This window comes from Aquarana catesbeiana, linkage group LG05, assembly GCF_042186555.1.
Source record: "Aquarana catesbeiana isolate 2022-GZ linkage group LG05, ASM4218655v1, whole genome shotgun sequence".
NCBI lineage: Eukaryota > Metazoa > Chordata > Amphibia > Anura > Ranidae > Aquarana > Aquarana catesbeiana.
Genome location: NC_133328.1, coordinates 235,466,853 through 235,493,786, shown reverse-complemented (window position 1 = coordinate 235,493,786; position 26,934 = coordinate 235,466,853). Strand labels below are relative to the sequence as shown.

Below are 26,934 nucleotides of genomic sequence, written 5' to 3'. Positions count from 1 at the left end.
CTTGACACCTTCTGAACCAAATAAGTTTATCTTGGTCTCATCAGACCACAGGACATGGTTCCAGTAATCTATGTCCTTAGTCTGCTTGTCTTCAGCAAACTGTTCTTGTGCATCCTCTTTAGAAGAGGCTTCCTTCTAGGATGACAGCCATGCAGACCAATTTGTTGCAGTGTGCGGCGTATGGTCTGAGCACTGACAGGTTGACCCCTATCCCTTGTACCTCTGCAGCAATGCTGGCAGCACTCATACGTCAATTTCCCAAAGATAACCTCTGGATATGATGCTGAGCACATCCACTCAACTTCTTTGGTCGACCAATGGTGAGGCCTGTTCTGAGTGGAACATGAACCTGTCCTGTTAAACCGGTGTATGGTCTTGGCCACCATGCTGCAGCTCAGTTTAGGGTCTTGGCAGTTAGCAATCTTCTTATAGGCTAGGCCATCTTTATGTAGAGCAACAATTCTTTTTTTCAGATCCTCAGAGAATTCTTTGCCATGTTGAACTTCAAATGACTAGTATGAGAAAGTGAGAGTGATAACACCAAATTTAACACACCTGCTCCCCATTCACACCTGAGACTTTGTAACATTAATGGGTCACATGACACCGGGGAGAGAAAATGCCTAATTGGGCCCAATTTGGACATTTCACTTAGGGGTGTACTCACTTTTGTTGCCAGCGGTCCAGAAATGAATGGCTGTGTGTTGAGTTATTTTGAGGGAACAGCAAATTTACACTGTTATACAAGCTGTACACTCACTTCTTTACATTATAGCAAAGTGTAATTTCTTCAGTGTTACATGAAAAGATATAATAAAATATTTACATACATGTGAGAAAACTGCCTGCAAAAGAACATTAATACCTACTTCTATGGTGGGTGTTTAAATCTTCATCATCTACAAGAGCTGTCTTTAGCAACTTAAGAATCTTCAGCATCGGACATGCTTCTTGGTGTGCCAAAGACCTAGAGCCATGCTGTGTACTGTGGTTCCATGTGGTGCCCCATGTGGTACTCCTTATTTCACCATAGCACACATTAGTGCAATCAGGAGCCAAGCACCTGCAAGTTTATCTGATGACAATTGAGTTCTTGAAGATCCAAGTCACTGCCTGCCAGAGCGGTATTACAATATCTTTAAATGCTTTCCAATTTAAAAGGGCCAACAAACCTAAATTGTCACTTCATTTAAGTGGTTCTAAAGCCTCATGGCTTTTTATCTCAATGCATTCTATGCATTAAAGAGGAGTTCCAGCCTCCTTCAGAAAAAAATTAAAAGTCAGTCAACTCACAAATACTGTAGCTGCTGACTTTTAATATTAGGACACTTACCTGTCCAGGGATCCCGCGGTGTCTTCACCCCAGCTGATTTTTCCATTGGCTCTCTGGTGCTGCCACCACTATTGCTTGTAAGGGAAACTGGCAATTAAGCCTTGCGGCTTCAGAGTCGGTTCCCTACTGTGCATGCACGCAGTGTGCTGTGCTTTGTGAATGGCAGTGGGCGAAGGAGGAAGGGGGCCAAACTTCCAGGTGATGTCGCCCGGTGAGATCACCCAGAAGTGGGAGTGGGTACCTGTAAAAAACAGGTACCCGCTCCTCCCTCCCCCCTGAAAGGTGCCAAATGTGGCCTGGAAGGGGGGGGGGAGGAGGCAGATAAGTGGATCTTCCGCTTTAAGGTAAAAATCCTTCTCTTCTGCAGGATCCCCCCAGCCTCACCTTATTCTTACCTGAGCCTGATCCGATCCAGAGATGTGCACGATAGCAATGGCTCTTGTGGCTGTCTCCCTCTTCTTTGGGCAGATTGATAGCAGCGGGAGCCATTGTCACACAGTATTTGTGCAGCAGTTTTTCAAATGCAATTTTTGGAAAAAAAAAAATACACTTTTTTGAATTTCAGTGCAAAAAAACACAATACCAACATGCACGTTTGCCTTTGCATGCTAGTACAGGAATGGGGACACTTTAAAAAAAATGTTTTAATCTATTAATTTATAATTTTTTTTTTATTTTTACACTGTTGCTTTAAAAAAAAACAATTGATCGCTTTTATTGTAAACATCTTTTGTGACAGAAATAGGCACGTGACAGGTAGTCTTTATGGAGGGATCTGGGGTCTATAAGACTCCAAATCCCTTCTTTGCCCTTGAAAGCATTCAAAACACCAAGAGCGATGTTTTTGATTACTTTTGATTTAAAAAATATGGCGCCGTTGACATTGGGGTAAACCAGAAGTGAGTTATTGTCATCTTTTCTGGGTTACCATAGCGGAGACGGGTTACCTGGTTGGACGAGAGAACCTGAGCAAGCCACAGAAGGCAGTGGGAGGGGGGACATCCCCTCTCGCTGCTTGTAATAACAATGGGCCTGCTAGTTAGCCGCACAGATTGCTATTACAATAGAGCCGACCGCCGGCTCTAAAAAACAGTACGGGGGGGTTCCCTCAATACAGCCACACGAAGTAAAATAAAGGATAATGTATAAGTATAATGTGATTTGGCGTCAAGTGGTTAAATTGCTAAACATGTTTTCATTTTCATATAAAATGTAAAAATAATAACTTAGAAAGGATTATGACAATTTATTGAAATTTAATTTTTTCACATTAACCCAATCTGAAATTTTCTGAATCAAAAATGAAACATGAACTTGCTTACAAATGTTAATTTACTGTATGTGTTTTAGAGAGCACTTACAGTATGTTCATATTACAATGCTAAAGTAATTTATGATTTTCTTTAATAGAAAGAACAAGCAATTCCAATGAGAAATTCTACATTAATGTTAAAATGTATGCATGTATGTATTTGTTTATTTATTTACTTACATTTTGTTATGTTTTCAGGATATTTCCAGAGATCTTTTTTAAACTAGATTTGAGCTCTCAAGACAATAACACAGAAGAATATGATTATTTTAAGAACGTGCTGCATCTTTTTTCTGAAAAAAATATCTATAACTGTAGTGAAACATATTATAAGCTAAATCTACTTAATCAAGATTTCAATAACCCCAGCTACAACAGGAGTAAAAAAATAGATGTGTTCAACATACTGTTGCAAAAGATTTTGGAACATACCTTTAAAAGCTTACTACATTTTGTTAAAAATGACCTGTTTTATATGCAAACCCATTTTAAAAACTTAATTGGTACTGATGATGATATTCTAAAAGAAATGATAAGACGCATTCAGAGTAAAATCCAGTCTAAATGGATTGTTTCTACAATTGATAAATACATGGAGCTTTTTAATATCTCAACATCTATGCTACAGGCCATTGAGCCCTTTCCCGGATCATCACAAAACAAAGATGACTTCCTGTCTGAAGAGCTCTTTTCTTCTGAAGAATTCTCAAATTCCACAAGATGCCAAGCTCTTATACAAAACACAATTTCTACATTTATGCAGTCCATTTTATCGAGGAATATATTTAGAACTATTGATGGTACACTTTTATTGTACAGCAACATATCTGTGAAAAAAATCGAGAAGGTCCAAGGTTTTTTAAAAAAATGTTTACTAGGGAAAACACTTCGGGAACTCCTATTAGATTTTAAAGCTAACATACTAGACATTGAAGACACTTCTAATAAAATGACTTTGGTAGATTATTTAAAACTGCACTGCAATTCCTATCTTTCTGCATTGGATTCCTCTCTACTTTCATTGTTCAATATAAACCAAAACTTTGCAAGTATATCTATTTTTAGCATGATTTTGCAACACTCAATGTATGACTTTTTAGAGAAGTCACTTACAAAAATGTCTTTTTTTGGCAATTTTGATGCTGCCTCTATAAAACCTGTGTGTGATCTCCTAGAGGTTTTGCCAGTGTACCTTAACAAAAATATAACCTTGGAAGATATCAATATTTTGCTCTTAAATTATGCTAATGGTTTGCATGAAAGTTTAGCTGAGGACAATGTCACATCAGGGCATGTAGAAACAGTGCTATTTTTTATAATTAGTAGATTTGCAGCCCAAAACTTAAGTTATGCTGACCATCTCTGCACTCTCCTAAAATATCCTTATCATGATTACCCAAATGCCAACAGCAGTATAAGTGATGATTTTGTTTTAGACACTGATATCATCCATAAGGTAAATTCTATAAATCTTCTATGCCAATTTGTTTATAAATCTGCGAATATAGAGAGTTTGTTAGGAAAATATTTGGTTTTCTTAAACAGAATACACAATTTAACAGAGAGGCTGCCTTATTTTGCCGAAGAAACTATATTGAATACATCTGATGAAATTATTATGAAAATTCTCATGATCTTCAACAACTTTAATAATGCCATTGATATTTTAGATGACAAAGAGTTGGAAAAGGTGATTTTTGCAGAAATTAAAAAATTATTAGATATTTTTTCATTTGCAAAAGTTTTCAATATATTTTCAAAGTCAGAACTGGACATTCCATTTGATATTTTTATTGGTCTTCACAAAATGCAACATAAAAAAAATTTTTCCTTAAGCGTATTAAAGCAAATGACCTCATATTATTTGTTGAATAAAAATAAAATACATCTGGAATACTTATTACTGTTTTGGTTAAATAACATCACAAGTTCCACTGATGCAGAAACAAGATATGACATGAGAACGTTTTTAATGTCTGAGAACAGCAGCAATGAAAATAATGTTAATCTGCTTGAAATGGTAATGGAAACATTCATTAAACTATTGGATGATGTTGGGAAAGGTGAGAATTTCCAATTTTTCTTAAGGCTTATTGATAAATACAGTAAGCTTAATTATATTGAGGATTCTGCTTTTCAGCAAATACTTGGGCAAATAAGCTCTCTTTTTATGAATGCTGAAAAAATTCTAAAGACTTTACAACCATTTCGTTTTGGCACTTTTATCAGTGGATACCATGGAAATAATCTTCTAACACAGCTAATAAACAGTTCACTAGCATTGTCAAATACTTTACTGTCTATATCTCGATTGCCTTCAGAATCATCAGACAGCAAAATTATGACCTCTTTCATTGAATACTTACAAGATGGCCTGCTAAACAATAAAAAGTAAGTACTAACTAATGTGAAAGAATGCTTTATCTCATACTAGAAATTAATGTATTTCATACATTTATTTGTGTATGTGTTTAAAGATACAAGCCCTGCTTTTCAAAGCTGAAGTTTAGCAAACATTGTTTTGGGTACACAACACAGATGTAATAATGTATATCTCATATTCTACCCTTTTATGGTCAGCATAATAATCCACCTCTTAGTGATGTCGGAGACAACCCACAGCTGTGAACTTGTGAATCCCAAAACATTTTTTTTTTACTGAGCTTCATCTTGAAATGTATTTTTTTTGTAGGAAGGAGTTCATATAAATAAAAAGTCCTCTCACTTTCTGTGGGAGGCCTTGAAGATTAATAATAGAGTGACACTGCTTCTTTGACAGCTGCATTCCTGGTGCTAATGTCTGATTGCTCTGTAAACTTGCAGTAGCAGGGCCTGTTGCATGACAAAAATTAAGGATTCAACTGAAAGTTGAAAGTAATCCAGCGGGTATTTCCAATTTGTAGTAATCCTCAACACTAGCAAAATATCCGCATAACTTACAATGCCTTGGACCCAAAGTAATGTAATGCTGCAACTTTCTTGGTGCTCAGATTTTTAAAAAGACTGATAATTATGAGTCTTGCTCTTTTTACATTTGTGATAAAATGCCCTGTAATAACAAAGTGAGAGTCTGCATTTGCTTCTATTATAATCGGAGAAAAGCAACCACAGTTCACCCACTTGCCATAGCACATATTCTGTCACACTATAAGGGCTTATACACCTTCAGTTCCTTTTTCTGCCCTCTTTTTACTTTCATGAAATCAGTTTTTGTGAGCTGATGCCTAAATCTGGACTCCATGTTTAAGATGAGGTAATATCAGTTTGTGTACGTCAAATAATGCTTCTTTTGCTTTTATTAAAGTTTTTCTAGGCAAGTCAAAAGACTTAGCAAGCTGAAATATGCTATATCTACAGTCACAACTCTGTACAAGTTTTGCACCCGGGTGGAGCAATTCAAAGTAAATGTGCACTGTGAAAATGTCCCTGCACTTAATTCAGCTAGACAACACATTCAAAATATAAGCTATTTTGGTCAATGACATTAAAAAAAAAAGATCTTTGTTTCTTGTATTGGCAAATATTTATAGGACACACTGCAATATTATTTACCTTTTTTTTTTTTTTTTTTATTAAATTGTAATACCAGTAATGTTTCCTGCTGCTGACCCTCTTATTGCCTGTAGTAGTAACCCCAGAGATACAGAAAAGATATTTTCCACATTGTGTCATGTTACAACGAAAAACGTAAATGTATTTTATTGGGATTTTATGTGATAGACCAATACAAAGTGGCACATAATTGTGAAGTGGAAGGAAAATGATAAATGGTTTTCAATTTTTTACAAATATGCTAAAAGTGTGGCGTTGTTAGGATTATTCTTCCCCTGTGATCAGTCAAACTCCAGGTGTCTCAAAGTAAAGGTAATTTATTCAATTCAGTACATTCTGGGTGATGCTTACAAGCCAAAGGATAAAACAGAATCACACAGAGGGAAAATACGGCCCCCTCCTAAAATTTGCAATAATACAGCTGTGATGCTTCTATTGGCTGAGAAAACACTGATAGCTCCTGGTACATCCTGGTACATACTTTATTTGCTAATCAGTGTTCCCGTACAGTCTGTTACCGGTTATGGCAAAGCTTAATCACTCTATATTTTACTATGGGGTTAGTTAAAACAAAAGATACAGCAAGTTAATGCAACATGTGCTCAGAAGCCATTTTAAAAAATCAGTCTCAGGTTTTTTTAATAGTCACACAACAAACATTTAAAACTTTTCTAACATTCCCTCTTCTTGTGTGGCTATTTTATCTCAACACATTTTGATGATAGTCCCTGTGTTATGAGGTAGGAAGGGCTTGATACATTGTTCTTGTGACTGCGGTTTCAATCAATTTTTGTGAAAATCCTTGAATACAGTATATGCAGCAGCATCCACAAGTCACTAAAATGGTTAAAGCCACAGCAATAGAAATCAAAACATGCTGTGATAAGTCAAGTCCATTTCCCAAACCAACCTTCAAGCCAGTCCGTGAATGGATCATTGATACCTGAATTTTCTGCCAGTTCATTTGATAGGGCTGTTAGTCCTTCCAGAGCTCTGGTTACGGTCCCTCCAGGAGCTGTATTGTTAGGAATAAAAGAGCACATACTACCAAACATTTTGCATACCCCTCCTCTTTCAGCTAGGACCACAGCTAAAGCCACTCTATTTTGCCATGCCAATAGTTATGTGGGGGCCAATTGTTCAGCTAGGCCTTCACAGCAACCCTAGTATAGTTTACAAATTGCTGTTAGTTATAATATATATATATATATATATATATATATATAGTTGATCCAGTCAACGTTTTTATTTATAGTCACCCACCAGAGAAAAGACTCAAATCTAGCTGTCACCTGATTCCTGGCCCCAAACTCATCTGGCACTGCGCGAGGAACCCCAATCTCATCTATGTAAATCCTGGAGTCGAATGACCCTTTGGGAGAGGTGTCCCTTCGATACCATTGGTGACTCTTAGTCCACGGGTGTTCTGACAGGATTCTCAGGGGCAAGGCCTGTTGTACCATTGCGCAATCTCCTCATTGACCGGTACCCTAGCTCGTAGTTTCTTATCCCCACATATCCACCAGACATCAGCTCTCTGGGTGTCATTCTCAACCCAGTCACCATTGCCCTTGTAAATCCTCTTCTTACAGTAGTCATCAGGTAGTGACCCAAGATCTACCCCGCTAGGGTTCCTTGGGAGTGCAAAATAAGTAAAGTCACCAGGATATGCAGTAACCGCTGGATTTATCTGAGGTCTCTGTACTGGGGGAAACAACAAACTCAACGTGTGACAGGCAGAATCTGTTTCAGCAAACCTTCTGGATCTGTATTGTGACCTAGAGGAAAAAGGACTGTTGCTAAATGTGGTCTGGCTCCGGCAAAAAATAAGCAGTTTTCCTTTTTTTTAAAGAGTTTTAACCGTGTACCTTAACCATTCTAACCACTCATTTTGTCCTGGTATCCTGTCTCCAAAGCTATGGCATCTTCTACTGTTAAGTTAGTAAATCTTATAATTTTACTCAAAACGTCTATTTTAGTATGGCCTTCTTATTTCCTTTCTGTGTCTGTTTTCTCCTGTTGCCTGGTTTTATTGGGTGGTAATACCTAGAGGTAAAATTTACCTAAGAGATCTGTTCCCGACACCCATGCTCCCATAGAATATAACCGCTGATCCTTTTTTTTTTTTTAAGGTTCTTTTAGTGTTATCAGCAATTGGTTACAATCTCTGCTATGTGTACAGGGGGAATTAGCTGTCTTTGTTATGGTCAGTCTTTCTTTCAGACCATTTACTGTATGCCTGCAATGTTGTACCCCCAATATTGGTGTTCTGTGTTTCATAGGGCCGGTTCCATACTGAACAGTCAGTTCCACTTGGAAGATAACAAACATACTTATCTGCCCATAGGAGCCTTTTTGTTTCAATTATGTCCCCACAGTCCATAATTTGGCAGAAATCAACTAAAATGGTACTAGTTACTCCTTCTATGAAGGTTAGGTTCAAAGCCTTCCCCGTCCTTGCCCATTCTAGAGGTGCCTCCTCTCTACAGTTTATGCCTCCCAGTATGGACGTCTCCCCTAGAGTCACCAGTAGACCCAAGATAGTTACTATCTCTTTCATCCTAACTAGCCACAGAGCTCCAGGGGATAGGGTGGGGGATTTCTTTGCCGGTTTGAGACAAGTCCCACCTTGTGCGAGACCTCCATTTGTAGCCGGACTTACTGCTTCTCTGTAGCCAACTGGCCCTGCTCTGCCTGTAAAACCTTTTTGCAATGGGACTGGTAAATCCAGGTAGACCTCTCTGCAATCCTTATAGCCATGGGAGTGGTGAGAAGAACTTGGTACGGCCCCTCCCACTTGGATGAGTGCTAATGTTTTCTTTTTATTACTTTTACCAGAACCCAGTCTCCGATGTGGATTTTCTCTTCTTCTTGGATTGAACCTTCTGGAACAGAACAAACTTCATTAATTTGTTTTTGTTTCAACAGATTAGACATATATTCTGCTAGAGTACGTTCAGATTCTTCAGCTGATGTTTCATTTGGTAAAAAAAGTATTCTATACGGCTTTCCTTGCACCATTTCAAATGGGCTTAAACCTTCTTTTGTGGGTGTGATATGCATACCGGTCACAGCTAATGGTAGGCAGTAGTTCAATTTTTACCTGTTTCTTCCATAACTTTTCTCAGTTTATTTTTTAGGATTCCATTGTGTCTCTCCACCAATCCAGCTGATTGGGGGTGGTAGGCACAATGGTTTTTTACTTGAATACCCATCACTTCTGTCAAATGTTGTATAGTTTTGTTTACAAAATGGGGTCCATTATCACTGTAGATCTTTTCAGGGATTCCAAATCTAGGAATTATATCTCTTAGTAATGCTTTTGCCACTGTCTGTGCATCTGTACTTCCTGTCAGGAATACCTCCACCCATTTGGTCAGGGCATCTATTATTACCAGACAATATTTTTTCCTTTCACATTTGTCTAATTCCAGTAAATTCATGCAAATGTGCTGGAATGGATATTGCGGTGTGGGGAACTTCCCTTTTCGTGGCCTTATGCCGCCCTGAGCATTGTATTTTGCACATAAAATGCATTGAGAACAAAAAATTTTTTTTTTAATAGTTTATGAAGCCATAGGCTGTACATACCTTATTTAACATCTCCGTCATCCCCCTGTTTGACACATGAGTTACTCCATGTGTCAATACTGCTGCACATCTAAAGGATTTTGGCAATACCGGGTCTCCTTCAGGTGATGTGTCCATGTTATCTATTATTGTGCAACCTTTTGTTTTCTATAATCTCTTTTCAGTAGGTGGTTCTACATGTTTCATGTCAATACCTCTAAAGGTTAAATTCTGTACTCATTCATGTAATCAGTAAACATCCATGCCATAAAAAGGAACTCGCCTCATTCCTCAGTAGTATAGAATGGGGGGGTGTCATATCTGCACATGAATTAGGGCTGGGGAAATGGATACTCTCCATCTAACATGAATGAGCACAGGATCCAGGACAAACTACCAAAGAAAGCCTCCCTTACCTTGGAGTTGTTAAAAACAACATTCTTTCATTTATTCAAATATAAGTCCATAAGTATCCAGACGTAAAATGTTTCCTAACAGCAGTTTCATTATTTGACATATAGATTTATATATATATATATATATATACATATATATATATATATATACATATATATACATATACATATATATATATATATATATATACATATACATATATATATATATATATACATATATATACATATATATATATATATATATATATACATATATATACATATATATATATATATATATATATATATATACACATATATATATATATATATATGGATATTTTTCTAAGACCCCTATATTGTAGCAGAATTTAATAAAACATGAACCCTTTTTGTTCCCCTTATTCTCTGGACCCAAGTGAAATCCACAGGGTCCCAAAACAGAACATTTTACCCAAAAACATATTTTCAGCTCTTTACCACCATCGTTTGGTAAACTGCTGTATTGTCTGATATTGTGTCAATCTCGCAGCTTTTATCGGCGAGATTGACACCTTGCGAGCCGGGTTCACACTGGTGCGGGGATCCGACTTGGATCCCCGCCAATGCCAGGCACTGTGTTTGGTATGAATCATAAGGAGGAACTCCACGCCAAATTTTAAATAAAAAAACGGCATGGGTTACCCTCCAGGGGCATACCAGGCCCTCAGGTCTGGTATGGATTTTAAGGGGAACCCCTACGCTGAAAAAATGGCGTGGGGGTCCCCCCAAAATCTATACCAGACCCTTTTTCGAGCATGCAGCCCGGCCGGTCAGGAAAGGGGGTGGGGACGAGCGAGCGCCCCCCCCTCCTGAACCGTACCAGGCCGCATGTCCTCAACATGGGGATGGGGGGTGGGTGCTTTGAGGGAGGGGGGCACCCTATGGCCTCCCCACTCCAAAGCACCTTGTCCCCATGTTGATGAGGACAAGGGCCTCTTCCCAACAACCCTGGCCATTGGTTGTTGGGATCTGCAGGCGGGCGGCTTATCCGAATCCGGGAGCCCCCTTTAATAAGGGGCCACCAGATTCCGGCCCCCACCCTATGTGAATAAGTATGGGGTACATTGTACCCCTACTCATTCACCTAGGAAAAAAGTGTCAATGAAAAACACACTACACAGGTTTGTAAAGTAATTTATTAGGCAGCTCTGGGGGTCTTCTTCTGACTTCGGGGGTCTCTCCGGCCTCTTCTCCCGGTGTCCGGTTCTTCTCCGCTCTCTCTGGCTTCTTTTCCCGGTGTCCGGTTCTTCTCCCGGTGTCCGGTTCTTCTGCCGGGCTCCTCCGCTATCTTCTGCTCTTTTGCCACTCTCTTTCTAGCGGTGGCCCGGTCTTCGTCGTCTTCTTCCCTCTTCTTTTCTTCCGATGTTGACATGGCGCTCTCTCCCGCTGTAATGCTGTGTGACCGCCTCACAATGACTTATATAGGCATGGACGTGGTCACCGGGTGATGTCACCCGGAGACCCCGCCCCCTTATGACGTCACAGTTCCAGCATGCCCCCAAAGCACTCACCCCCCCATGCTGAGGGCATGGTACGGTTCAGGAGGGGGGGCGCTCGCTCATCCCCACCCCCTTTCCTGACCGGCCAGGCTGCATGCTCGGATAAGGGTCTGGTATGGATTCTGGGGGGACCCCCACACTGTTTTTTCGGCGTAGGGGGTTCCCCTTAAAATCCATACCAGACCGAAGGGCCTGGTATGCTCCCAGAGGGGAATTCCCTCTCATGCTCGCCACAATAGGAAAATGTGTTTTTCCTATTGCAGCTAGCACGAGATGTACAGTACCCTGTCGGCAAGAACCAGCACGATGGGATTGCGCTGGAAACATTCTCGCGGCTGCGTGGCCCGGTCTTCGTCATCTTCTTCCCTCTTCTCTTCTTCCGATGTTGACACGATGCTCTCTCCCGCTGTAATGCTGTGTGAGCGCCTCGCAATGACTTATATAGGCATTGGACATGGTCACCGGGTGATGTCACCCGGAGACCCCGCACCTTATGACGTCACAGTCCCAGCATGCCCCGGGACTGTGACGTCATAAGGGGGCGGGGTCACTGGATGACATCACCCGATGATCATGCCCCATGCCTATATAAGTCATTGTGAGGTGCTCGCACAGCATTACAGCGGGAGAGAGCGTCGTGTCAACATCGGAAGAAGAGAAGAGGGAAGAAGACGATGAAGACCGGGCAACCACTAGCAAGAGAGAGGCAAAAGAGCAGAAGATAGCGGAGGAACCTGGCAGAAGAACCGGACACAGGGAGAAGAACCGGACACCAGGAGAAGAGGCCAGAGAGAGCAGAGAAGAACCGGACACCAGGAGAATAGGCCGGAGAGACCCCCGAAGTCAGAAGAAGACCCCCGAAGATGGAAGAAGACCCCCGGAGCTGCCTAATAAATTACTTTACAAACCTATGTAGTGTGTTTTTTTATTGACACTTTTTTCCCTAGGTGAATGGGTAGGGGTAGGATGTACTCCATACTCATTCACATAGGGTGGGGGGCCGGGATCTGGGGGCCCCCTTATTAAAGGGGGCTCCTGGATTCCGATAAGCTGCCTGCCCATAGACCCCAACAACCAACGGCCAGGGTTGTCGGGAAGAGGCCCTTGTCCTCATCAACATGGGGACAAGGTGCCTTTTGGGTGGGTAGGCCGCAGGGTGCCCCCCTCCCCCAAAGCACCCACCCCCCCATGTTGAGGGCATGCGGCCTGGTACGATTCAGGATGGGGGGCGCTCGCTCGTCCCCACTCCCTTTCCTGACCGGCCGGGCTGCGTGCTCGGATAAGAGTCTGGTATGGATTTTGGGGGGACCCCCCACGCCGTTTTTTCGGCATAGGGGTTCCCCTTAAAATCCATACCAGACCGAAGGGCCTGGTATGCTCTCAGAGGGGAATTCCCTCTCGCGCTCGACGCAATAGAAAAATGTGTTTTTCTTTTTGCAGCCAGCGCGAGATGTACAGTACCCTGTCGGGGAGAACCAGCGCGATGGGATCACGCTGGAAACATTCTCGTGCTTGCGTACTGTAGTTTGTACAAAAGTCCGATGGTTTTGTGTACACACGATTGGACTTTGCTCCATTGGACTTTTGTTGCCGGAAAGTTTGTGCGTTCGCACAGCCAACAAAAGTCAGATGAAAACAGAAAAAGTTTGTCCGATGGAGCGTACACACGGTCGGATGTTGCTCCAAAACAGCTAATTTGCATGTTTGTTGTCAAAAAGTCCGATCGTGTGTACGGGCCTTAAGGCTGTTATTCAGACAAACTTTCCCACCGAAAACCTGAACACTTCACAGATGCACAAATTAACCTCTGTGTGCTCAAAAAGTTCATGCTGCTTTACTAGTCATTTATCACCATCTCCTTCTTTCTTCGGCTACATCTGTCAGGCAATCTGCATTTTTTGGTTTCTGAGAAACAGCTCCTTAAACATCATTTTGGGCTACAAAAGCATTCAGCTTTTCCTCTTTTCTTTCTTCTTCCTGAGCCTCAATGCTACTGCACACTTCTCTCAGCAAAGACCATTCAAATCCTTTCCGGTTTTGCTGCCATCATCCGTTTCCTTATTGCTTCTCTGAGTCCCATCACAACAGCATTCTTACAATCTATGGCAGTAACGTTAGTGCGGTCAGCCAGATCCACTCCTACTGTCTCTGCCATGGTCTGGATACGTTTAAAGTAATTAAAAACATCCTCAGCCTTTTCTTGTCTCACAATATTCTGTTCACTTTCTTTATAGTGCAATTCACTTTCATGTTTTCTATCTACTGCTTTAAACCATCAACAACCTTCTGATAACGTCTGGCATGTGCTTCCCTGTTCAATTACTGCTTTTTTAACTTGCATAGTTCCTTTAATGTATAAAACCTTTTCCCTTTTCATGCTCAGTAGGCTAGAATGGAGAACTAAACATTTAAATAATTATAATAATCATGGCTACCAGCCTTTTCTTTTTGTGTTTAAAATAAATGATAGAGTTAGTGTCCATTAAAGAAGGAGGATTAAGGGGGGTCAAAGGGCGAAGCTGGAAAACCCATCTCACTTCTCTCCTCTTCTGCAAATGATTTTTCATTTAAACTTACAAAGACTTTCTTACAAAGGCTTCTATCTTCCTCATACAGTCAGGTCCATAAATATTGTGACGTCGACACAATTCTAATCTTTTTGGCTCTATACACCACCACAATGGATTTGCAATGAAACGAACAAGATGTGCTTTAACTGCAGACTTTCAGCTTTAATTTGAGAGTATTTACATCCAAATCAGGTGAACGGTGTAGGAATTACAACAGTTTGTATATGTGCCTCCCACTTTTTAAGGGACCAAAAGTAATGGGACAATTGGCTGCTCAGCTGTTCCATGGCCAGGTGTGTGTTATTCCCTCATTATCCCATTTACAAGGAGCAGATAAAAGGTCCAGAGTTTATTTCAAGTGTGCTATTTGCATTTGGAATCTGTTGCTGTCAATTCTCAATATGAGATCCAAAGAGCTGTCACGATCAGTGAAGCAAGCTATCATTTGGCTGAAAAAGCAAAACAAACCCATCAGAGAGATAGCAAAAACAATAGGTGTGGCCAAATCAACTGTTTGGAACATCCTTAAAATAAAGAACGTGAGCTCAGCAACACCAAAAGACCCGGAAGATCACTGAAAAAAACTGTGGTGGATGACCGAAGGATTCTTTCCCTGGTGAAGAAACCCTTCACAACAGTTGGCCAGATCAAGAACACTCTCCAGGAGGTAGGTGTATGTGTGTCAAAGTCAACAATCAAGAGAAGACTTCACCAGAGTGAATACAGAGGGTTCACCACAAGATGTAAACCATTGGTGAGCCTCAAAAACAGGAAGGCCAGATTAGAGTTTGCCAAACAACATCTAAAAAAGCCTTCACAGTTCTAGAACAACATCCTATGGACGGATGAGACCAAGATCAACTTGTACCAGAGTGATGGGAAGAGAAGAGTATGGAGAAGGAAAGGAACTGCTCATGATCCAAAGTATACCACCTCATCAGTTAAGCATGGTGGTGGTAGTGTCATGGCGTGGGCATGTATGGCTGCCAATGGAACTGGTTCTCTTGTATTTATTGATGATGTGACTGCTGACAAAAGCAGCAGGGTGAATTCTGAAGTGTTTTGGGCAATATTATCTGCTCATATTCAGCAAAATGCTTCAGAACTCATGGACGGCGCTTCACAGTGCAGATGGACAATGACCCGAAACATACTGCAAAAGCAACCAAAGAGTTTTTTAAGGGAAAGAAGTGGAATGTTATGCAATGGCCAAGTCAATCACCTGACCTGAATCTGATTAAGGATACATTTCACTTCCTGAAGACAAAACTGAAGGGAAATGCCCCAAGAACAAGCAGGAACTGAAGACAGTTGCAGTAGAGGCCTGGCAGAGCATCACCAGGGATGAAACCCAGTGTCTGGTGATGTCTATGCGTTCCAGACTTCAAGCTGTAATTGACTGCAAAGTATTTGCAACCAAGTATTAAAAAGTGAAAGTTTGATGGTTGATTGTTAATCTGTCTCATTACTTTTGGTCCCTTAAAAAGTGGGAGGTACATATACAAAATGTTGTAATTCCTACACCGTTCACCTGTCATCATTGTGGTGATGTATAGAGCCAAAAAGATTAGAATTGTGTTGATGTCCCAATATTTATGGACCTGACTGTATACTACTTTTTTTTATTTTTTATTTTAGTACTTAGATGTTCAAAATCTCTGGCTTCAGACATGCACCATTTTTTTAAAGTAAATATCTGCAAACCACCTGTTTCTCTTTTCTACAAATACACAATTTTACACAGGAATGTGAAGAGGAGGAGGGGCACCTCACTCTTTTCTTACTTGGAGAAAAAAGAGAGTAAACTGTTGCTTCTTATCTGATGATGAAGGTAATCATAGACTGAAAACTCTGTGTCTAAGAAAAAGCAAAAGTCTTAAAGTGATAGTCTCATTTATATATATAAACTCAACATTATCAGACCCCTATAATTATACTAATTTCCCTCCTCTTGACCCCTATGGAGAGGTCACTACCATATCTTCCCTACCTAGTACCATATCTTCCACACATCTATGTGGAGTAAAGTTCTTCTTAGGGTTTATGTGGATACATATCTTTACTCATTCACATCACCCATCTTGGCATCATATGAATCTGCTAATCTGACTATTTGATAACATGCTATTTTTTCCTTGGGGTCATCTTTCTCAGTCCTAACTGCCATTGTAGTAATCCTTTTATTTCACATTTAGCATACCAATAAGTTCTCCATTAACTTCATAGTTCTGGATATCTTGATATTTTTGTACCTGCACCTAAAACATGCGCATAAGACATGCACCCACACAGAATCCACACTCACTTCACTGCTACACTCATACAAAGAATTCACACCAAACTCTGTCACCCTTTCACAGTTAGTTTACCATTGAATCCAAACTTCCTTTCCCACTTAGTACAATACTTTATTATTTAACAGATTTATGTTCTTTGCTATGCATTCATTTCTTATCTCCTTCTAACGGCGCATTAGGAACACAACAGCAACATAAACAGGCACAAGACATTATTTTACAGAGGTTATTCCCCATTGCTAGGGTCAGTCGGGTCTCCAATTAACTTATAAAACACCGGACTAGCGACCCTTGGCTCACAGTAACAATAGGAATACAAGAAAAGTACAAATATCAGCACTCTCAATACTATAGGGAGAATCAAGAAGTAATTAAAACTTGTCTCTGCAGTACCGTTGTTCAATAAAGTTACCGCATCAACAGAGAAGTTAAACATGATAAGAGAGGAACAAAACACCAAGAAGAAAGATACCCTTGTGATCTTTCTAGATCACTCAGCTACTTTTAGCGCTTAGACCATCGGGCAATCAACCTCCAATGTTTGGCATACCCTTCAACAAATCTTTTTTTTATTCATTTTACCTTAGACAACGTCCCAAATGCCTCTATCTTCGACCATCGGGATTACTGAGATGTTATACGATCAATCCCAATGTCGGCAATTACAACTTATTTATAACTCATGAAACCAGAATCAAACAGAAAAGAATTAAGAATACTTTAAATTATCTTATCTCTCAAACATCCAGGAGGGATAGATCATGCAGGTTCGAAACCAGACAGTGGACCCGGGATCCGGTAGCAATCAGCCCCTGTTTGGCCATTAACGTTGAGTGGGGGGTCTTTTGTTCTCAGTGAGCTTTGATACTCACCAAAGTCTTGGTCGGGACCGTCCAACACGGGATCCACTCGTTGGTTCCAGCTCAAAGGACCTAAATGTTAGGATTATTCTTCCCCTGTGATCAGTCAAACTCCAGGTGTCTCAAAGTAAAGGTAATTTATTCAAAATATACCAGTACATTCTGGGTGGTTAAACAGAATCACACAGAGGGAAAATACAGCCCCCCTCCTAAAACTTGCAATAATACAGCTATGATGCTTTTATTGGCTGAGAAAACACTGATAGCTCCTGGTACATCATGGTGCTAATCAGTGTTCCCGTACCGTCTGTTACCATATATGGCAAAGCTTAATCACTTTATATTTTACTATGGGGTTAGTAAAAACAAAAGATACAGCAAGTTAATGCAACATGTGCTCAAAAGCCATCTTAAAATCAGTCTCAGGTTTTTTTAATAGTCACACAACAAACATTTCAAACTTTTCTAACAGGCGTGCCTTTGTATTCAGCCCCCTGAGTCAACACTTTGTAGAACCACCTTTTGCTGCAATTACAGCTGCAAGTCTTTTTGGGTATGTCTCTACCAGCTTTGCACATCTAGAGAGTGAATTTTTTGCCCATTCTTCTTTGCACAATAGCTCAAGCTCTATCAGATTGGATGGAGAGCATCTGTGCACAGCAATTTTCAAGTCTTACCACAGATTCTAAATTGGATTTAGTTCTGGACTTTGACTGGGTCATTCTAACACATAAATATGCTATGATCTAAACCATTCCATTGTAGCTCTGGTTTTATGTTTAAGGTCGTTGTCCTGCTGGAAGGTGAACATCCACCCCATTCTCAAGTTTTTTGCAGACTCTAACAGGTTTTCTTCCAAGATTGCCCTGTGTTTGGCTCAATCAATCTTTCCATCAACTCTGACCAGCTTCCCTGTCCCTGCTGAAGAAAAGCATCCCCACAACATGATGCTGCCACCACCATGTTTCTCGGTGGGGATGGTGTGTTCAGGGTGATGTGCAGTGTTAGTTTTTTGCCACGCATATGGTTTTGCTTTTAGGCCAAAAAGTTCAATTTTGGTCTCATCTAACCAGAGCACCTTCTTCCACATGTTTTCTGTGTCCCTCACATGGCTTCTCACAAACTGAACTTCTTATGGTTTTCCTTTCAACAATGGCTTTCTTCTTGCTACTCTTCCATAAAGGCCAGATTTGTGGAGCGCACGACTAATAGTTGTCCTGTAAACAGATTCTCCCACCTGAGTTGTAGATTGCTGCAACTTCTCCAGAGTTACCATGGGCCTCTTGGCTGCTTCTCTGATTAATGCTCTCTTTGTCCGGCCTGTCTGTTTAGGTGGACGGCCATATCTTGGTAGGTTTGCAGTTGTGCCATACTCTTTCCATTTTCGGATGATGGATTGAACAGTGCTCCATGAGATGTTCAAAGCTTGAAATATTTTTTTATAAACCTAACCCTGCTTTAAACTTCTCCACAACTTTATCCCTAATCTGTCTAGTGTGTTCCTTGGCGTTTATGATGCTGTTTGTTCACTATGGTTCTCTACAAAACCTCTGAGGGCTTCACAGAACAGCTGTATTTATACTGAGATTAGATTACACACAGGTGGACTCTATTTACTAATTAGGTGACTTCTGAAGACAATTGGTTTCACTCAATTTTAGTTAGGGGTATCAGAGTAAAGGAGACTGAACACAAATGCACGCCACACTTTAAAGATATTTATTTGTAAAAAATTGTTGAAAACCATTTATTATTTTCCTTCCACTTCACAATTATATGCCACATTGTTTTGGTCTATCACATAAAATTCCAGTAAAATACATTTACGTTTTTGGTTGTAACATGACAAAATGTGGAAAATGTCAAGGGGTATGAATACTTTTTCAGGGCACTGTTCGTATACCATCGTTTGTAGACGCTATCATTTTCACACAAACCAAGTAACCACTTCAGCCCCAGAGGATTTTACCCCCTTCCTGACCAGAGCACTTTTTGTGATTCGACACTGCGTTGCTTTAACTGACAATTGTGCGGTCGTTCGACGTTGTAACCAAACAAAATTGACGTCCTTTTTTTCCCACAAATAGAGCTTTCTTTTGGTGGTATTTGATCGCCTCTGCGGTTTTTATTTTTTGCGCTATAAACAAAAAAAGAGCGACAATTTTGAAAAAAAAAAGCAATTTTTTTAACTTTTTGCTATAGTAAATATCCCCCAAAAATATATTAAAAAAATATTTTGTTCCTCAGTTTAGGCCAATATGTATTCTTCCACATATTTCTGGTAAAAAAAATCGCAATAAGCGTATATTGATTGGTTTGCGCAAAATTTATAGCATCTACAAAATAAGGGATAGTTTTACGGCATTTTTATTTTTAATTATTTTTTTATTAGTAATGGCGGCAATCTGCAATTTTTATCAGGATGGCGGACAGATCGGACACCTTTGACACTGTTTTGGGACCATTGTCATTTATACAGCGACCAGTGCTATAAAAATGCATTGATTATAGTGTAAATGACCCTGGCAGTGAAGGGGTTAACCACTAGGGGGCGGTGAAGGAGTTAAGTGTGTCCTAGGGAGTGATTCTAACTGTGAGGGAGCTGGGCTTTAACACACAGGACAATGATCACTGCTCTCAATGACAGAGAGCAGTGATCTCTGTCCTGTCACTAGGCAGAACGGAGAAATTCTTTGATTACAAAAGCATCTCCCCATTCTTCCTCTCCGTGATACAATCGCGGGCACCCGGCGGACATCGAGTCCGCAGGACCCGCGGTCACGGAGACCGTGGAGGGCACACGCGTCCATGACACCGCTTTTTAAAGGGGACGTACCTGTATGCCCTTTTGCCTGCCAGTGCCATTCTGCCGACGTAAATCGGCGTGCGCTGGTTGGCAAGCGGTTAATATACACTTATTGTTTTTTTTTTCCAAAGACATATAGCATTATACATTTTGGCCTAAATTTATGAAGAAATTTGATTTTATCGGAAATGTTTTATAACCAAAAGTAGAAAATATAGGGTTTTTTTTCAAAATAATAAACCCAGTGATAATCAAATACCACCAAAAGACAGCTCTATTTTTGACTGCACAATTGCCAGTTAAAGTAGCACAGTGCTGAATAGCAAAAACAATGGCCTGGTCACAAAGGGGGTCAAGTGATTAAGTACTGGTAAATGTGTAACATGCTAACCCTTCTCCATCTCTCTTGCTATACTTGTTTTACTGATTTTCCTGATCATGGACAATAAAGGTAACTTCTAGGATGTGGGACTCTCCATGTATTCTTCATATCTTTATAGGTATGAGCTGAGCAGCTGAGCAGGCACTCCAGCAGCATTCAATTCTCTTTCAATCAGAAAATGCTTTGCATTCATTGAGAAACTGCAAAGTACTCTTTCAATGACCCCTGTGCTAAGCAGCTGACCTCCTGTGTTCAGTAAGCAGCAGGGCAGCCACTCGGTATGAGATCCAAAAGCTAGTGGAGATCACTGGTGTTGCAGCATCTACTACAATGATTTCCAGCTTCCAGAGGGATCCCACAGGTATAGTATATGCATAGGTACATCGGTCCAAGAGGGAACAATGTAACTATGTAAAAAATGCTATATTTGGATTTCATCTTTAAAGTCTGTTCTTGGGCCTGATTTACTAAAATAAACCAACATTAGCAGGAATAAATCTATATCATATGGTTTTTTTCAGGCTTGCATGAGTGTGTGGTTAGATATGCACATTGAACCTAACAAATTGTACATTGATGGCTAATGCATACAATGGAGTCCTAGTTCACTGTGTACATTGAAGATTTACATAAAGTTTTTTTTGCAAATTTTGATATGGTGCACAAGGAATGTGGCTGTCATTGCTCTACTCTAAAAACAGTAATGTTACTAGGTCCAGGTCCTGGAGCAAAAGGTCAGTAGAAACACCCACAAAATGACCACATTTCGGAGAGTAAACACCTCAAGTTTTTTTATTCACTTGACCACTAGAAGGTTTTACCCTCATGACCAAAGCATTTTTTGCTATTCAGCACTGTGCTACTTTAACTGGCAATTCCACAACCATGCAACGGTGTAGGCAAATTAAATTTATATAAATTTTTATTTCACCAAATAGAGCTTCCTTTTGAATGCATTTTCTTTCGAATTTCAGGTGCAGAATCCGAAAAACGAAAGATCCGACATAAACAAATGCTTTATTTTCGTTGCTACAACAGTTCGATATAGATAGTAGATTCGACATGATGATGACACTAACAATCTGTGTCCATCAAACCTGTGGTCGAATGTGCCTAACCTTAACTCTATTAGTCCAAGATTATTCTACATAGAGAGAAAAGATTCGACATAGAGAGAAAAGATTCGACGTAGGGGAGAAAGATTCGATGTAGGGGAGAAAAGATTTGACGTAGGGGAGAAAAGATAAATAAAAATAATGATGATGATGAATGTTATTGGCTGATTGTAACTAAAGAGGAGGAGCACTAAAACAGCTAGAACTAAGTACACACGTACTTTGGCTTATGGTGTCTGTTGAAAGTACTAAGAAGATTCGACGGAGCAGGTAAACTATACGGCGTTGTACAGTTTAGCTGCTCCGTCGAATCTTCTTTGAAAATTTGGATTTTCGGACGAATGCAGTTTTTAATGAAAAACGAAATAAATAAAAACGAATTTCGGAAGTAACTAAATAAATGTATTTTTCGGACGAAAACGAAATTCCGAAACTGAATATTTCAGCGTGCACATGTCTATATATATATATATATATATATATATATATATATATATATATATATATACACACTGGAATGTACTGCCTGTGGGCTGAACAAAATAAATATATACACAAATTTACAGTATACACACACTGGCGTGTGTTTTCTGAGAGCAGCACCCTGCTGCTCTCAGGATACACAGATCAGTGCTGCAGCTGATTGACATTCCTGCAAAGCAAACAACAACAGTTAACAATAACAAACAGTAATACTATACCATTAGCTCAATAAAACAATAACTTTTCTCTCATAATGTAATAGATATTTCCCTGACTATCTAACATCTTTAGAGACCCTTCTCTGCAGAATTGTGTGTCGTCATGTGCCCTAGAATGTGCCTAGACTAATAGTCCACTAGTGTGTGGTAGTGACAGAAGCATTCCTTGAGGCAGAGGCCAAATTGGCCAGGACAGGAGGGACAAAAATAATGGTTGTCACGCCCTATACTGCATTTAACACAGATATAACATCTTTTTTGGGGTGACCTTTGTGTTGGGGTAGGTTTCAAGTTATCTAAAAAATGTCTCTCATGCAGCCAATTAACTGCATCTGGATTTGGCCTTTGAGCCACAGCACTTTCTGGATACCAATAGGCTGAGTTGATTGCTTCCTACAATTTTTTAGGAAGGATGCAGTTCTTCCAGTAGCATTGTAATAAAAAAAGCATTGTAAATAGCCAATTGAAATATATAGATATTTTTTTTTGCACCTGTGTCTAATTCTGTGGGGGACTAAATACAGCCTCATCATTTGGTCATTGAAGTCTACACCTCCCATATTTAGACTATAGTAGTGGATATAGAGAGGTTTTTCAATGACACCAGATTCCACGTGAATATAGACTGTCGTGTCTGGGTGAATGGAAGACAGAAGGAATCCATTACATTTGACCTTCAACCCCCCCCCCCACTAGAGGGTAAATACAAGTGGTGCAAGTAGGAGGCTTTTTTAAAATGCCCTCTTGCCTTCACGAGTGTGCTGTCCAACTGTTTAAGTTCAATGTCTGGACAGCAAGTGGTTAAAAAGAAATAGACTGTCCCCACTGTGGACCTGGCTGTTCTTGCACTAAATAATCTACTGTTTCTATTTATGACATTCCTTCACTTAAGGATTCAGCTAATGTTTGGAGACTCTTTTGAAGTCCTCTTTTGCCTTGGCAAAAGGAGGACTGATTCACACTGCTTCACAAGACAGACTGCTTTTCCTAACCTTCTTGCAGCTTAAAATCACAAGGAGTAGTTATCTCCTTTCCTTTAAGGGAGGATTACAAGGACTTTTCAAAATCCTGCACATGGACTCTTATGCCACGTACACATGATCGGAAATTTCGCCAGCAAAACTCCAATGAGAGCTTTTTGTCGGAAAATGCGACCGTGTGTATGCTCCATCTGTCTTTTGCTGGCGGAATTCCATCCAGCAAAAGATTGAGAGCATTGTTCTTTATTTTTCGGTCGGGAAAAGTTCCTATCCGAAAATGAGATCGTCTGTACAAATTCCGACGTGCAAAATTCCTACGCATGCTCGGAAACAATTCGACGCATGCTCGGAAGCATTGAACTTCATTTTCTTGGCTCGTCTTAGTGTTGTACGTCACTGCGTTCTTGATGGTTGAAAGATCAGAGAACTTTTGTGTGACCGTGTGTATGCAAGGCAAGCTTGAGCGGAATTCCGTTGGAAAAACCATCCAAGGGGCATTACACATTCAACAATTCTTGACCCATCTTGCTCCTAAAATATCTATTCTAATTACTGCAGTAACCAGCCTTTTGGCTGATCTCCTGTAGACTTATGACTAAGTCTACCACAGCAGAGTGAATTCTGCCTGGTCTTCTTTAGACCTATCATTGTATCTCTTATATGTATATATTGTGACATTATGAAAGGCGAGGTGATCGATGGATGTTATGTTTCACCTCGCATGTTAGTGCCTGGATGGCAAGGATTTATTTTCTGTTTTTGCTTGTTTGATTATCATGCAACCTTTTAAAATAAACCTAGCTACAAGTCAGATTTTAAGAAAACCTGCCGCTTGGACTACCCTTTTCCCAGGGAAGGTGAGCCCCATTGAGCTAACAACTACACATGGTGGATTTTAGCAGGCATCTTCGTAAACAAGTGGAAAGATGGTGGATGTGTTAAGAGCCCTGCTGCAGGCCACTGCAACCCAACAGGAAACCAACCGCCAGCAGCAGGAAGCCAACTGCCAGTTGCGGATGCCCTGGTGCAATTAAAGAAGGGGTCCGCAGGTCCTTTGCCAGTGGAACAGAAAATGGTGTGTGCCAGCTATTACCTGCAGAAGATGACACCTGCAGATGATGTGGAAGCTTACCTCACAACTTTTGAAAGAGTCACTGTTTGGGAAGGATGGCAAAAAGAGCAATGGACAGGACTGCTAGCACCCTTTGTAACAGGAGAACTCCAAAATGCCTATTTTGACTTGGAACCAGATGCTGCCTAGTATTATGAGACACTGAAGGCTGAGATACTTGCACGCCTGGACGTCACCATCGCGGTCCGGGCTCAACAGGTGCATCGGTGGTAATACAGTAATGACAAGCCACCCCGCTCCCAGATGTTTGACATACACCTCACCAAAAAGTGGCTGCGGCCAGAGACTTTGTCAGGCCCTAAAATTGTGGAGCCTGTGGTCATGGACCACTATTTATGCACACTCCCTGACACTTTGAGGAAATGGGTCAGCCATGGGAACCCTAAGACTGCAAACCAGTTGGTGGACCTGGTGGAGAGACATACTGCTGCTGAGGACTTGTTGCACCCATCTGTGCCCCACCACAATGTCTCTAGGGGTGATAAACCACCTGGAGGATCTGGTAAGATTGTTCCAAGGTTCAAGGGCTCTAGGAAAAATTACAAGACTGTTGCTACAGATAATGAGACTATGGGCTCAGACTGGAGACTGGCCAAATAGGTCAGGAAGGTCTCCGAGGCCATTTAGAGGACTGGTTACAGAATACATAAAATGTTATCACTGCCATGCCTTCGGTCATATTGCTGCTAACTGTTCCCTAAATTATGAACCGATGCAATGTGATAATGTTTATTTGAAAAAACGCATGTCTCTTTTTTGCACAGGTGGCGTGTACTGCATCATGTCAGGGATGCATCGAGAATCAAATGTGTGTGATTTCAGTGGATGGAAAGCCAGTCAGGTTATTTGCATACATGGTGACACATGTGACTACCAGAATGCTATGGTTGAGATTGATACCCCTTGGGGCAGGGTGATACATTCAATGGGGGTGGTACCCTTACTGATTCATGAAGCCCTAGTATGGAGAGATTTTCTACACTTTTGGAGTTTGTGGGAAAACAAAAGGAGTCAGGAGGACAGAGCTCCCCCTGCTGAGGAAACACTCTTGACGTTTTTGATTGCAAAATTGAAAGGGAAACTGTTGGTGTGTCCAAGGAAGGGGTAGATCCTTTTCCTTATTCTGTAAAGATTGGGCAGCAGGAGGAGCTGGAATCTAGCCCCCAGCTTGAGGATAATGAACAAGGAATTATCTCTGATTCTAGTAATGAGAATGGACAGAATGTTGTGCCTGACTTATAAGTCAGGAAATATGACTTTTGTAAGGAACAACTAAGAGACTCCATAGTAGAGCCAGAGAAAACATTAAAATGATTGATGGGGAACCTGTTGAACCTAATGTAGGGGTGTTGTTTCGCTATATCACTCTTAAAAAAAAACTTGCTGTATCAGGTGGTAAAGCAAGGGGAGGAGGAGGTAGAGCAACTAGTGGTTCCCAAATCCTATCGATGGTATTAGATTTGGCCCATGGTCACATAATGGGTGGGCACCTGGATATAGAGAAAACTAAGACAAGAATAACCCAGAGATTCTTTTGGCCTGGGTTGTATGCAAATGTCAAAGAATATTGCGAGTCTTGCCTAGAGTGTCAGCATTCTGCGCCATCGCTTACAGTTACAGATAATTGAAGTGCCTTTTGAAAGAATTGGCATGGATCTGGTGGGACCAGTAGTAAAGTCTGCCCGGGCCATCAGCACATACTGGTAATACTGGACTATGCCACACGGTTTCCTGAAGTCATTCTCCTGCGTAGGGATGAGCTGAACACCCCCTGGTTTGGTTCGCAGCAGAACATGCAAACAGGCAAAAAATTATTCGAACACCATTAAAGTCTATGGGACATGAATGTGAAAAATCAAAAGTGCTCATTTTAAAGGCTTATTTGCAAGTTATTGCCATAAAAAGTGTTTGGGGACTCGGGTCCTGCCCCAGGGAACATATATCAATGCAAATTTTTTTTTTTTAAATAGCTGTTTTTTCGGGAGCAATGATTTTAATAATGCTTAAAGTGAAACAATAAAAATGAAATATTCCTTTAAATATCGTGCCTGGGGGGTGTCCTTAGTATGCCTGTAAAGTAGCCCATGTTTCCCATGTTTATAACAGTGCCACAGCAAGATAAATTTCTAAAGGAAAAAATGTAATTTAAAACTGCTCGCGGCTGTAATGTATTGTCGGATCCCGGCAATATAGATAAAAATCCTAAAACTACAAAAAAATGTCATGGATGTCACCCCCAAAATCCATACCAGGCCCTTCAGGTCTGGTGTGGATAGTAAGGGGAACCCCGCACCGGAATTTGTAAGAAAATTTTATGGGGTCCCCCCCCAAAACACTGTAAGCCCTCACAGTTACTCTTGTTGGGTGCAGGAATGGGCCCTGCTG

General features: G+C 40.6%; 1 protein-coding gene across 1 annotated transcript in view; it reads left to right on the top strand.

The window, feature by feature from the left end:
- The window catches only part of LOC141145987 (uncharacterized), a 374,157-nt gene extending 349,479 nt beyond the window's left edge, over positions 1-24,678 (top strand). The window contains exons 17-19 of the mRNA XM_073632772.1: positions 2,844-5,036; positions 9,126-9,181; positions 24,317-24,678. Of these exons, the coding sequence (XP_073488873.1) occupies positions 2,844-5,036; positions 9,126-9,181; positions 24,317-24,678 (2,611 nt within the window). The remainder of the gene's footprint in view (positions 1-2,843; positions 5,037-9,125; positions 9,182-24,316) is intronic.
- The last annotated feature ends 2,256 nt before the right edge of the window (positions 24,679-26,934 follow it).